The sequence below is a fragment of the Rhea americana genome, unplaced genomic scaffold (assembly GCF_003343005.1).
Source record: "Rhea americana isolate MKP2758 unplaced genomic scaffold, rheAme1 scaffold_231, whole genome shotgun sequence".
In the NCBI taxonomy this organism is placed as follows: Eukaryota; Metazoa; Chordata; class Aves; order Rheiformes; family Rheidae; genus Rhea; species Rhea americana.
In genome coordinates, this window is record NW_028186348.1 from 939,179 (window position 1) to 954,044 (window position 14,866).

The 14,866-nt window shown below is 41.8% G+C and overlaps 1 protein-coding gene across 11 annotated transcripts in view; it reads right to left on the reverse strand.

Annotated features, from left to right (window-relative positions):
• LOC146595244 (claudin-19-like) overlaps positions 1-14,841 on the reverse strand; it is a 19,889-nt gene extending 5,048 nt beyond the window's left edge. For 5 of the 11 annotated variants that reach the window (XR_014895972.1, XR_014895973.1, XM_085306097.1 and 2 more), the window contains exons 1-4: positions 13,330-14,841; positions 11,870-12,146; positions 2,940-3,104; positions 2,707-2,788 (exon numbers count right to left, since the gene is read on the reverse strand). Coding sequence is in view for 9 of the 11 variants with exons in the window: in XM_085306097.1 (XP_085162223.1) it covers positions 2,707-2,788; positions 2,940-3,104; positions 11,870-12,089 (467 nt within the window). In the remaining 2 variants the exon portion in view is untranslated. Of the gene's footprint in view, positions 1-2,706; positions 2,789-2,939; positions 3,105-11,869; positions 12,147-12,467; positions 12,555-13,329 lie in introns of those variants that run through there. The other 6 variants (XM_085306090.1, XM_085306093.1, XM_085306092.1 and 3 more) reach the window with 6 other exon arrangements.
• Positions 14,842-14,866: the final 25 nt, after the last annotated feature.

Sequence of the window (14,866 nt, forward strand, 5' to 3'; positions counted from 1 at the left end):
AAAAAAACAGCAAGGATAGAGTGCTGAATATTCTTGGGGATTTTAAGTTGGCTGTAAGACTACACAGAAAACAATTACCCTTTCCTGATTTTCCTACCAGGAAAGAAAATCTAGCCCTATATAAGTAGCTGTTTATAGGTAACTTAGCAATCATGTCCACAGAAAACTGCTTTCTGTGGTTAGCTATTTCTCATGACATAGATAGAAATGTCTGAATCATTCAGCTCCAGCAGGTGAATTAAGTGCCACAACCAATAGCAAGGGCAAGGTAAATCTTGTGGCCTGTGCAGAAGGTATGCTGAAACCAGATAAGTGTATTTTCTTGCTATCTCTAAACATAAAAATCATTATTTGAGATTATCAGTGCTTCTGATTGCAGAGCTGGTTGTTAGCCGGAAGGCACTGGTGATTTCCAGGAGGTCGTTCCCTTCTGTGCTCCCGTCACACAGCGGAGCCCCGAGCAGAGCTCAGGTCCCCACTGCACTGGGCACGCTGCAAACACAGAGCAAACGACAATCATCACCTCATGTGGCACCAAGAGGCAAGGGGGGCATGCTGGAGGAACAGTAAGGAACAACGGGAGAGTGTTGACCAGCACATGCAATGCTGTCTGCTCACTAGTGGCCTCTCTGTTGATGGAAAGGCTGCAGTCATCATACCAACAGAGTTTGCAGGAGGGAGCTGCAGGAGAATTAAGGTCTCCTTCACAGTTGTATGCAAGTTTCTTTAAGAACTAACAGTAAAACTAACTCATTTGCTGAAGGTAGAAAATCATGCAGTCTAAAAAAGAAACACATTTGCCAGTTTGGTAAGTATGAAGATCAATACTGGCCTGCAATTGAATTAAAATTAGCCCTTCTCACTGCATCCAAGGAGGATAAACTCACCCAAGAGAACACGGTATGCATGCCTTTACCAACGAACAAAGTTACTTCACTAAGAACTGCTGCCTAAAATAAGTTTTAAACATCAAGTTTACATATACTAAAAGTTCTCTTCAGCTACTGAACACAAACAAACCGGTAACTGATTAACATGCATTGATGCTGGAGCCCCGCAGCAACAGCAGATAACTGCAAAACTAATGATTCTACTGACTGCAATTCCTTATCATCAGCTGCTTAGGTCCTCTAACACATTTATTACCCCTCAGATAATTCTCTCAAGGGGACAGAAAACATAAAAATAAAAGGTTTTAACAAGCGCAATTTCTTTGTACCTGCTTGTTTGGTAAGGTAAGGCCTGCTTAAAAACATCAAAAGTAATTGCTTAAAGTACTTTGATTAATAACAAAGCTCTGCACCTCTGACCTCTCATACTGATCCTCAAGGGGAACCTATTAAACACTTCAAATATGATCCTAGGACCCTAGGAACTGAAGATTTATGGTTCTACTGATCTAAAAATTATAGACTTAGTGGAGGTATCGGCACATTAAAAACCTTCCCTCTTCCTCAAGTCAGCTCTTTCATGTTCGCAGACAACGTATTGTTTGTTTCCTTACGCCTTTCCCCCTTTCCAGAGAAATCACCCAGTCACCTCTACCCTTGCTACCAACTGATAAACTTACTGCCCAAAGATAAGCTGTCCTCAGCTGGCATTTAGTTTTGAAGCTTGCTGCTTCTCTATCAGGCGAGAATATGGGTTTTCATCTCCCTAGGCTTGTTTAGGCTCAGCTCTGTGAGCTGATCCTCCCACAAACTTTGCCACGTTTTAATTCATAAGGCAGACAAGTGTTGACCTGTTAATATATGGTAAAAGATATTTACTGAACTTCTTTAAGACAAGCAGGACATGGGAGTGACATTTTTCAGCTCCCTGCAGGTCACTGCCGCTCAGCTTAAACTGATTTGTATATTGTTTTTACATTTCCTCGTGAGCATCAATTAAGTCTACGTCACAATGCTATGAAGAAGAAAAGGTGAAAGTCTAAAATATCTTTGGCATTTAGACTGAGAGGTACAAAATTCTAGCTATTTGCTAGAATTGTGCTAGCTACCTGTACCTAGCTCTAAATGTTTGCGTATCTGAGGCATTTAAACATCTCACACTTCTCCCAAAGGGAGCAGCAGCAGAGTTTGAAAGTGCCCCCTCAGAAAGTGAACGGACAACAGCGGCTGCTGGTGCCATGGTCTTCCCAGGCACAGGAGACACCATGTCAACCAAGAGCAATACCGGCCGGAGCGAGCAGGCACTGGTGATGAAGGACCTGAAAGGGACCGAAGGCAGTGTACATTTGATGCCAAAGAAGGAGCAGCCATGAAAAAAACCGACCTAAATGGCAGCCAAGAACAATCTTCCTCCTAGTGTTCCTAGGATAGGAATGTGGAAACTCGCACTCGTCAAGGCTACAGAAACAGCAATTCCTGCCTCTGACACGCAAGGAAAAAAAACTTGATCGGATGAGAAACACGTGAGGTTCGTTGGACTGAAAGGCTCGGTAGAAGGCGTAGAATGGGATTCACCTCGCCCACAGAGAGGCACGCTCCCCTGAAAACAGCCGGGGTGTAGGGACCTAGGGGGAGATGTAACGTGAAGACGGCGTCCAAGATCACAGGCCTGCGTGACAGAACATGGTGCGGAACACAGCAACGACAAAAGCGAGTTTTTGTTCTTTTTCTGTTTTACGCTATCCCCAAGGATTGAACTTAGTGCTGCCACCTTTAAAACACAAAACAGTTTGCTACAACAGATCTATTAACTTACTTGGTTCCAGCATACAACGGGTCAAAGAACTGAGCCATAACCATTGCAGCATACCAAGAAACAGCCACCATGGAGCAGAGACCTACCAAAAAAGTGTTAAAGCGGCACGTGAGTGAGTGATTCCTTTGATGGTTGTACGACTTTGAACCATGAATAAATGTTCATTTCATTTAGTCTAGTTGAGAAAGCAATACAAAGTACTGATAGCATTCTCATTTCTGCTTCAATATTACCTCCTAAAATAAAGATAAATCCTCCTGTGACAGCAAACTTCACTTTTCTGTCTTCATTACTCAATCCAATATGTATGCACTTTAAACCAATCAGCGAGAGCACTGCAGCTATGAATCCCAAAAGGATGGAAATTATCATCAGGGCACGGCATGCCTGAATATGCACTGTGTAAGACATAAAAACAGAGGAAAAAAATATCAGAATCTACACAGAAATTAGGTTTATTCCAGAAAAAAAAAACGATCAGAGATAGTCAGAAAGTTAACAGGAACAGTAAGGAAGGAATCTTGTATGACTTTTTTGTCAGAGAAACATCAAAAATGTAGGAAGTTTATACCTAAATTCAATCAGATTTCAATGCCAAACTATACTTCATAGGGGTATTAGTAAATTTGGAGCGGGGTGAGGGGTCTTTCATAGTTTATATCTTCAAATCCTGGGAAAACAGGGTATGTATGGTCACTTATAGGAGTGGAACTAAGTCTCCTACTTAGGATTTCTGGTGATTTCCTGGTGACAGATATTAGCGGCGTGCCCAGAATACCTTCAGTGCTGCTTCAACGCGTCATACAGGGCTCCAGCGCTGCCAGAGTAAGCAAAGAAAAGCCCCGGCCACCAGCTGCTTTGCTACTACCAAAAGCAAGTGGAAGGCAGGCAAGAACCTGGTGGAGCTCGCAGGGACTTCATGTTCTGAGTAGAGTTATCAGGCAGGAGACAGCTGGCTGGCGGATCTGCAGAAGTCTTCTGCTCTCATCCCTACCCCTCCTTCTGCAGGGAGGTTAATGTCGGTGTGGGTACTTCAGGGAATTTGTGACCATCCCCAGCAATATTTTCAAAGCTCTTTCTCTGCTTATGCTGACAATTCTCCCTCTCTCAAGTTCCCGGTCTTCACACTTAGGTTACCAGTCACACAAAAAATGGGACCAGGTTATTAACCAGAATAAGCAGGAAGGTCAGAGAGGGACTTTGGGCTGCCTAAAATGGCACCCTGAATTTGGCAGGTTCCAGGTCAGATGGCACTCTGGCATCATTTTTAATGAGGTGATCACTTCCCAACACACCTTGGTCTAAAGGGAGATTTTTGTAAATTTTACTTTCTTCACAAAAAAAAGCAAAACAAAACAAAACAAAACAAAAAACATGCCAAATGCCAGCAATCTGGCAGGTCTTGGCTCCAACCATGTGTCCAAAGGGTCTGAGCTAGTCGTGGCTAGCCAAGCACAGCACCTGGGCTAGCTTCCTGCTCCCTGATGGCCTTCCCATCCCACACATTAACCTGAGCTCTGGCTCGGTATCGGAGTGACCCAGCTAGTTCTACAGACACCAAAATTCAGGTAGGGAAACAAAAGGAGAAGCAATGGATTCACACGCAAACTCAGGGAGCTCTACAGTTTTACACAGCTTCAGAGTATTGGCCCTGTGAGCTTGAGCAGGTACCAAAGACAGTTACACATAGTCATGAGATAAATACAGTGAGGCATGAGAGGGTCACAGTGTTTGAGGAATTAACGCTTTAATAAAAACTAATTTAAAAGTTTTCGGGGGGGGGGGAGACAATGCTAAAAGGGTTTTAGCAAAAGCTCCCCAAGGCACCACTAACAGTTCAAGGGTTTTGCCTGCAGAAGATGCGGCTCAGACAAGCACTCAGCTTCAGCATTGCTTTCTAGTCGGGTCGTGTGCCACAGCGGCAGTTGTTACCCACTGCAGGGATCCAGCAAGGTATGGTTCAGCTCTTTGGAGATCCTGTGGCATTAAACATGACTCCCTGCTTCTTCCCAGGGCACTAAAGCTACCCTCAGGCTAACTGCCTGCAATGCCATGGCTGTATTAGCAAAAGCGCTTTCACGTTATATCCTCCCTGCACCACAAAGCAATAATCTCAACAGCCTTAACTGAGCGGCTCATTTCACAGCCTAGAAACCTCAACCTTCTGTTGTCTTTTTCTTATAAAATGAGCTTATTGAACAAGATACGAGTCAATTAGTTTTATTAATCAAAACTAATTGTAAGAAATGATTCTAAATCTCACCATTGGAAGAAACACCCATGGAACCTCAAAAAGAAGAAAAGAATTTAAAAGGCATTTGGCAGCTAACTGCTTTATATCAAATGTTTGATCTCCCAGATGTGACTAGATACACAGTGTTAACTATACCAAGTAGCTAGATGTTGTTTTAGTCTTATGCAATATTACTTTAGAAAGGTCCACACCGCATACACTTGTGATTTGGGCATCTTGAAAAATCTCTAAAAGCTGAAACTATATTGTGAACATCTCAGTATTAACTGATTCAGCAGCTCTGGTCTCAACATTTCTTTACCTACTTCATAGTTAGTTTTTGGAAATATCCATACAAAACCACTCTGACCTTTGGTTATCTAACTGCTAGGCATGTACCTGAATAATATTTAATGATCACCAAAAAAAACCCTGCTTCCCGAATAAACTGAAATCTAAATTCTGTAGAATACTTCTCTCACACCAAAGATTTATACCATTAAAAATACCTGCGACAGACATCCAAGGATGATGAAAGAACCTCATTGTATAAAAGAAGGGGTAAAAATGATGTACTAAGCTAATGGCCAGCTGAATTCAAAAGCTGTAAATTGGTTTCAAAGATCCAAGCCTGATTCTCTCCATACACAAAGGAAAAATCAGGGGCATTCCAAAGAGCTATTGCTGCCAAAGAGGAAACCTTTACGGTAAATCTTTATGGCCATGCTTAGGGCCTTTATGATGAGCCATAACCCCCCATGAACAAAGACTTTTCTTTTTAAATAACCTCGGCATCTTCTCTTGTCACAGTTGCAGCTAAGTTTCCTAAAAGCAATTTGAAACACACCTAAACTGTTCAATGATTATTTTTCATTCTGCCTGGCCTCATATCTGCAGGTGCATCGCTAACAGCCCCACTTTCTTCCTCTTTCCCAATTTGGCCAACAAGCTTCTTGACCTTTTCCAAACTTCAGTGTCTCCTAACTTCTTGTTTTTCTTTTACTCAATTTTTCTTTCTAAAACTTCTCTACAATTCTGCAAGCTGCTTTTTTAGCCTCCCTTTTCCCCTGGCTGTATTCTCCAAATATACTGCTGTCTCCTCAGGTAACTAGAGTAACTGATGTCTTCTCCAGCTGCATGGAAGTTAACCTTCGAACAGTCACTTTCAGGGCCTGGCTGGTTAACGTGCTTGCTGCCTGCCCTGGTTCTCCCCTTCCTCCGACCCTGGTTGCTGCCGGCAGCTCCCTAGGAGCTGGGCTGCTCGCCTTCCCTTTCTTCTGGCTCTAGCTTATGCACTGACGCTGCTCTTTTTGCCTCCACCAGCAGCTCTGCAACGCTGCCTGGGGGCAGCCAGGCGCCCACGTCTCCCACGCTCCGGGGTGGCTGCGACAAGAGGCCCCACTGGGCCAGCAGCGATTCGGGCTCAACCAGCCCCTTCAGCGGCTTCGCGTGAGCCGAACGCGGCCTCGCCGAAGTGCTCTGCGGAGGAAAAGCAGATGGACAGTATCCCACTGTTGCTGATCCTAACGGGTTTCTGTAGGGTTCCTTTTACGTTCATCTTAACGTACACACACAGTTTCATGCCACTTGTTAGTTAACATTAAAAAGTTAAAAGAACAGATTATACCCTAAGCACCGGACACAGCTATGCAGTTTCATAGCATTTCTCTACCAGTTTCAGAGCTGGTCAACAACATCAGTTTATTTCAGACTGAGCAAGAGACGGAGGCGATCCTCCACAACAGGAGCATCTTCCTTCCTCGTTAGTTCAGTCACTTCCCACTGTGGATACAACTAATGAGGAAAACATTCTTATTCTGGAACGAGTATCTACAGACATTCAAGATTAATAAAAACCAGGTTAACTGTCCATAAAGCTACTTACTATGCACAGAACATTGCCTTAAGCATTTGAGGACAATTCACGGTACTACTGCAAACTGATACAAAGCACAGGAAACAGCACCTACATGTAACCTTAAATTTCCTGATATTTAGAACTACCGCCAACAAGACGTTAGTTACCAGCTTCTGGCAGGTAAATTAATTTAAAAGATATCCCCATTTTATTTCTTCCTTTATGCATGATTATCAGTCTCAACATGCCAGAAATATTACCTACTTCTTCACTGTAAATACTATCTTTTGCCTATGCATAAGAGAAAAGTCCAGACACAGTACACTGGCTGTCAAGTATTGCAAAGAATGTCTACACAATAATTCCAAATAAATAAGGAATTGTCCTAAGACTTGTGCAATAAATCTTCCCACAAGATGCTAGCAAAGACATTGCACTATACTTAAAATGCCTGTTAAAGTAAATGCTTAATCAAGTGACTTCATTTGCCTTATTTTATAGCCTTATTTTATAGCTTTTCCTAATGTGTTTGGCATATTCTGCTGCTTAAATAAGATTTTTTTTTTACTATAGCCCACAAATTCCTTATTAGCCAGAAAGTGAATGTTGTTTTCCAATATTATCAGATTACTAAAGCAAAAATCTTACTACTTCCTTCCAGCAACACCTTCACTAATATAAACATGTCTGTGCAGTCACATACCAGGCAGCGCAAACATAGAGTCAAATTCTCTGCAGTTGGATACTCCAGTGCTGTCTTCTGCACAGCTCTTCCAGAGGTTTTCAAATAACGTAGAGGTTGTGATCACGCTACCATGTATACTGGAGATTTTCCAGTAATTATGTGGCAAAGTAGCTCCAATAAGTATCCATCCACCCAAACACAAAAGAAAACCAGCAATTTCCAAAGCAGCAGACATGCCTGTGAGTAGTAACCGCTAAATATCCCTATTACTAGATCGTAACCAGGTGAAAGAAAAATATGCCTTCTTTCAGAAGCCTCTTTGCTGTTTTATCTCCGGGCTTTCACTCCAAAATGAGGCTACCTTTGCTCTTTGCTCAGCCCCAGAGATAAGGCTTCCAGAGTATGACAATAAGAAGTGGGAACAGTTTATGACAGTGGCATTAGTGTTTTTTAAACTACTGACAATATTAATGAGAAGTGACAAAAGCAGCCTGTTTTTAACTTCAGCCTATAAAGGCGAGACAGAATTCTTACAACATATTTTGTAGGAGTGATGATATTAGCAAATATTTTCTGTCTCTCTTGCTCTCAAATCGATTACAGTTTACACAGAAAACATACACTGAAGCTACTTGTAATTTTCTTACTGATATCAAATCAAATCAAGCTTTGTGGTGTTGTTTTGTGGTGTTATTTTCTTCATGGCAAAACTCATCTGGAAACGTCTGAGCAGGATTTTTTTTCTGTTCATAGAAGATACAGCACATTTTTAGAATTATGGTCACTAGTAAACCAATAGTAACCTCTAGCTTAGCTAAAATGGATAGCAGTGCACTGTGAGCTTATTTCAGGACTGTTAAGTCTGTGGATAAGGGATTTTCATTAATATTTTACCATCTATTGATCTATAGTTGAATGGATGCACTCTCAAAACATAGTCCCACATATACTGGAATACAGCCATGATAAAGCACGGCTCATGGAAATAAAACATAAGGGATGGAACCACAGTGTGACAAGCCTATCTCCAAAGGACTAAAAAGAGGAAGGAAAACAGCCACCCGAAGAGCAGCACCTATCGGCTGACTGCCCGTTTGTCAGGTTATTTATATTAGTATAAAAAAAATTCTATTCTAGACAAAGTAGAGGTGTGTAAAGTGAGTTTACTTGCTTCTCAGTCATAGATTCACTTCAATCACCCACTAATTTTAGTACCTTAAAATCCTTGTGTAAGTAAATAGGGTTAGCCATCTCTCACAGTGGTAACCTGCTCTTATGTCCAGGAAATGCATCCAAAATCTCTTCAGAAAAAATAACTATGTTATGATGCAACACAGCAGCAGAGTCGTGGCATTACACAGCGTTTATGTAAGGACTCCCAAAAGGATCATTTATTGTGAGAGTCTCAACTTGCCTGTAACAGATGTATCTGTTCTTCCAAATTCACTGGTCATTTTGAGCCTGTGCTATAGGGTTTTAGTTGCACAAGGACACTTCAATGCCACTGTGGCCGTTTCTGCCCCCTTGGCAAGCAGGAGGAGCTTCACCATTGAACAGATTTGGCAGCACAGCCAGTGTGATCACGTGCATTTCTGCACTTGCAATCTTTTAAGGAAACTCGATGGTAATGTGGTAAGAATTTGTCTTCTAAGGACACTTCCACAGAACCCTCTCCATCTGCTAGGAAAAGGTCACTGCAATTTCAAAATGATGGCACAGTAAAATGAATACACTGAAACATCAGCATCCTCTTAAAAGCTCTTCAGAGAGTTTCAGATTAATTTATCCATACACTGGTGTCACTCTGACAACCCCAGAGACCAGTTCTGCCCATAGGACTTTCAAATTTGAGTTTAGCAGGGACAAGTGTCCTCAGATTTTTCTACTGCTATCATGAGTAGTTTTCATGAAGAATTTTTCTCTTCCTAATGGCTGTTGAGAAGGTAATTTTGATGGGTACTCATAAAGCATGCATATAAGCAGAAAAGATTGAACTGCAGACCTGGAACGCATGAGTTTTTCTCTACAGCACCCTTTTAACCATTCCATTAAGGAAATTACTGCACTTTAAGAAAAACAGACATGTTGAAGAATATAGTACTGTTTTTTCACTGAATTTGGTAAACAGAGCTACAACCATAATAGCAAGCACCACAGAGCAGTAGGATGGGCATCAGCAAAGTAAACCAGTTGGCGTTGATAGCCTCACATCGACACTGCCTAGGATCTGGGAGTTCTGCTTAGACTTGGGTTTATAGGCAGAAAAAAATGTATTTTTTAATCAGATCAACCAGTACAGCTGGAAAAAAATTACTCAAAGAATTAGCAACTTAATGTTTGATCAACACAAGCTGTATCTTTCTGATTTCTATCCTTTCTGTCGATTTGTTCAAGACCATAGGAATGCTAACTCCAGGCTGTGAGAAGCAGCCCTGCAACACACGGTGATTCCTCTCCAAGCAACCCTACCAAGTGTCCATTAGGTGGCATGAAGGATCCTTTGCTGTTTCCAGAACAGACAGCTCTTTGCGCAGCTGCAGACATCTAGCCAAGTCCTGCTAATCAAAGATCTTCTATTACGACTCGGGGTGTGGGGTCACAGGAAGGGAGCGAAGAAAAAGCCCTGGAGAGGCAACAGCTTCAGCTCACCAGGAAATTACCTTTTGCTGGTGGCACTTGGTGCTCTTTCTGACAGCACGTAAACATATTGGTGGCCTCACCTGACCAAAAATCATAGCAGACACAAAAGCAGCAGACTGAGCAGGCAGTCATTCAAACCCTGAAACAGAGCATGGCATCTTTCCACACTGGCTGCACCGAAACCACACAGCACAGGGCAGCTGTCCCACATTCAGAGTCTGCAAGTCTCCGTGGCCAGGACAAGCATCTGCCTCTCCCTTTTAGGTGAGGCAGCACACATCTGCCGTGCCATCTGCAGAGCCATACCATCTCGCTACAGCATATGAGAACCGAAGGACCATTGGTCCCATCTCACCACTCCAATTTCCAGAAATCTGATCTAGGTTTCTAAATGAAATTTGGGCTTCCTGGTATCTGCACACAAGACATCCTGGAGAGGAGTGGGTCTCGTACTGGGTCTTTGCACAACTGACACTGAACAGTATGAAACGCTGATATTGCCTCCGACTTACATGAGTGGAGTTACTGACATATCTCGAATGAGACAATTAGCTTCCTTCTGAGGCTACAAAATTGGGCTCATTTTGGGGTGCTGAATACTTCTTCTCAAGCTGGCACCATCATTACGAAAGCAGATGAGGCCACAAGACTAACGGGCCTGAGAAAGAACCATGTATATGCTGAATCTTGAGAGTTTTCAGGCAATCACATTTTAGAAATTCGCCTTGCAGTTAGGAAGTTTCGACTTAAGTACATGTCTGCGTCGAGAAAAACAAGCCTTCATAGGCCAGGACATATTTGTAAGACCTGCATCGCATCTAGGTTTAAGCACTGCTCAGCAAGAATAAATCAGCTGGAAAAACCCAAAAAAGAAGTCCAGAAAACCAGCAATGACAATCAGGGATGTATAAAACAAGTAGCATTTGAAGAAATGGTTCCATGGCAATATAACTAACAAAGTGAGTGCACAATATAGAAAATGGAAAAAGAGTAAACGGAATGTTCTATTTAAGACAGAAAACTTACCAAAACACCATTTTTCAAAGAGTATACTGCAATGGCTTCTCTCCTCAATTTTTTGAGGAAAGCAATTAAACACATCAGTCCTTCCTGGTCCTTTACCACGAAAATGATGTTTCACAGAAAAAATATAAAAAATGCAGAATAATCCAAGCAAAATAACTTCTAGTCTCTAGAAAGACAATTCTTCTCTTATCTGCTATTTGCAGATAAATTACCATGTTAGCTTAGAAAACACAGAAGCATTACTTTTTTGTTTTCTAATAGTCTACACATTTGAAATTAAGCTGGCTGCCTTCGAGAAATACTAGAACAAATACACAGACTTAGCACAAGTTATCAGACAAGTTTTGGAATATCTGAAAAATTCCATCTCATGACAAAGCACCAACACTCACTGACATCTGATCTGCCTGTAGTGAAGAACAAGACCAGATACAACAATAATTTTTCCTCTGAAAAGCAATCAAAAAACCACAGACTCATTGCATATCATTCATACTTCTATTCCAACACAACACAGATGGCAAAAAAGTGACTGTAATTACTGAGCTGAATGGCATATGGATTTCACTAGGGCCATTTTAGCCTGTCTGCAGGTGAAAAAGGACAAATCGTGTCTATATTAGAGCCTCTGTGGCAACAGCAACCATGCTAATATACTCTCCCAAAAGAGGGAATAAAATTACATTCCTAGATTTTATATAAGTATTCTACACAAACTTACTGTCTGAACTCAACAAGTAGAAAAATTTCTTGCACTGCACTGTTCCCAAAGTGGCAACCACACACTCCATCCAGAGACCTTCTGAAATCCAGTCCGAAGGAACTAACGTGGTTCTGATGCTGGAAACTGTCCATCTGTTGGACATGGTAGTAACAAGCACTATGGTGAATCCTGCTAAAGCCAGCAGCAACGCGCAAATTTGTGATGAAGATGATGCCATTCTTCCCACAGAAGTTAGCTTCCAAAGAAGCCTCCCAAGATTTCTGATGTTAAAAACCTGTTGAAACAGTTCATACACACGCAATGGATGAATTTATCTTTACACAAGTTGCAAGCCTGTCCTCTACGACATCTGAGTATTTTCTTAGGAATCAGAGTGTACGTTTACTGTTAAAAAAAAAAAAAAATCACAAAGCCAAACCAGAAGACTCAACTGAGGAATTATACTCAAACTTGGAATGTTTCATAGGTCTTTACTTCTTTGCAAATGCAAAATTATTTTCAAATTAAAACTATCAAATTCTAACACAAATTATTCATCACCTGATTACAATGCCTACAGATACAAATTAAAAACAAAATAAATTTTGATACTCACGCTCACGCTATTTTTCCGTCCGTTTCATTTGCCCTCCTGCCAGACACTACAGTCAGCACTTTGTGAGTTTGCTCAGTTTGCTCAGTTTTGCCCTCTTTAGGACCTTCCCCCCCCCCCTTCTAAAAATCAAGGCCCTGGGGCCAAAGCACTCGCTGACTGTTGCACAAAAGCTCAGACATGACCTGTCACTACAGCAAAGTTTCAGTAAATGCATAACATTGCACACAAAAACTACAATAATATCACATAAGGCAGTAGCCAAAGATGCTCAGTTAACCTGGAGTCATCAGCGTAGAGTTTGCTTTGTTAGTGACGCTGAGCTCCCCAGCCACTACCAGGCTCCCAGGCAAGACAAAAAAATATTGCAATTTTCCTAATAGCTGTTTTACTGGAAATCTCTGCATTGCACTTGTCACCCAGACACTACGTTTGCAAGACACGAGGTCTGCATTCATATATGATAGGCAAACAGTCCAAGGCAGGATTTGTTCTAGTATGTAGCCCACACTGTGAAGAAATATTCAAGTTCTGCATTAAAAAAAAAAAAAAAAAGAATTCAGGCCTGATACCTTAAAAATTAGTTCAGAAGCACTTCAGCACCTTGGGAATTTGTACAATGAAGCAGGATTAATTTCAGTTCACTCCTTAAAAACATACATCTTCCACTGTAAAAACTTGATCTTCCATGAGGAAGAAACACTTCTCTCACGCACTTTAAATTGTGTAACCTCCTCAAAACACTTATCACAGTCAATAGAGAATATCTGAAACACACACTAAATTCAAACTAAATAACAAATGCAAACAGGCTTCACACTACGTGGGCAAGCTGATAATTCAAGTCTTTCTGTCTACTACATACTTATTGTGGTGCATGCAATCCCAGTTCACTCCTGACAATAAGAAGACTGAGCTGTCTGTGGTACACCATCACCATGTGTAGGGCATATATCAAATCTGTAAATACAAAGCGCTCATTAAAACTTTAAAATTTAAAATATTGTAAATACATACATTTATAAATATATACTTATGTGTTTATATTACATAGCGTATGTAATATATATATATAGCATATATACTCTATAGTATATAAAATGTATTTTATATATTATAAATATATATTATAATATATATATATCGCTCCATTCCCACCACAGTCTCCTCTGCCTCCAGGAGCCCTGCCTTGCCCTGTTCCTGCCCGCAAACCTCCCAGGACAGTTCAGACAAGGTCCTTATCCCTTCTGTGCTTCCTGTCACCTGCTCGTCCCCACCAGATGGTGGTGCTGATTTCTTACTCCTCCTGTAGTTTTAATGATAAGAACAATGCCAGTGAAATGTGTTGCTTTGAGAGGATAAGAGTGCAGCTAATAGCAACCATCTGTAAAAGAGAAGTTTCCAAAAACTTTTTCCTTCACCTGCTACCACATACACTGTCCTCTTCAGGGCTTGATTTTATGTTTGCCCTGTCTGTAGAACGAAGCTCATGGCCAAACTGATAATAAATTGGCTTTGGGACTGTCCAAACAAGTTTGACCGTAAAACACTTATAATAATTAAAGAAAAAAAAAAAAAAAGAAGACCCCAACAATCCAGAGCCCCATCTCCCTGCAATTGTATGCATAGGCCATATACACCTAAGAGCTGTGATGTGCTAAGAACAAGGGTACAAGAAGGAAACGGATGTGTCCTAATGTTAAAAACACCACAGCCAAAACGTACATGGCCTGCATGCAAGATGGGAAGGGTTAATAAAGAAAAACATTTCAGTCGCTTAAATAATCAAATCACTCCTGATAAGGTCTCTGGAAAGCTTTCAAGTATCTGGAAGCTAAAATGAGTGATAAAAAAAATCTAAATCGTTAAATTAAACCTATTTCTTTTTCATTTTGTTGTATGGAAAAACAGAAGTAGCATATTGAGGACAACACTGCTTTAATTTCTATAAATATTTCTGCGTTTTTATACACCCCCAAATCTGCTAAGCTGTGCTTAATTCAAACAAATCCCGAGGCCGACCCAGCACCACCGGTGCAATTAGAAAGAGATAAAGCACAGACTTAACCCGAGGCGCTGTACGTGAGGCCAGGCAGTAACCCCCTGCGCAAGCCGGGAGGGCCGGGGGGCCGCCAGGCCCCTGCCCCCCGCGCTTGAGAGGGCAGAACATGTCCACACTTGTTTCCCTTCGCACAGCGCGTTACAGCACAGCCGAGGCTGGAAGGGGCCTCTGAAGACCACTCCCACCCGCGCAGCAAGACTTTCGGAGAAGAATAAAGGAAACGCCAAATCCGCCCCGGCGCCTCCCCCCTCCCCAAAACCCCCTAACACTGGGGACCAGGACGGGAGGAGCCGCCGCGCTCGTCATGGCGGCTCCCGCGCCCCACGCGGCGGAAGCGCCT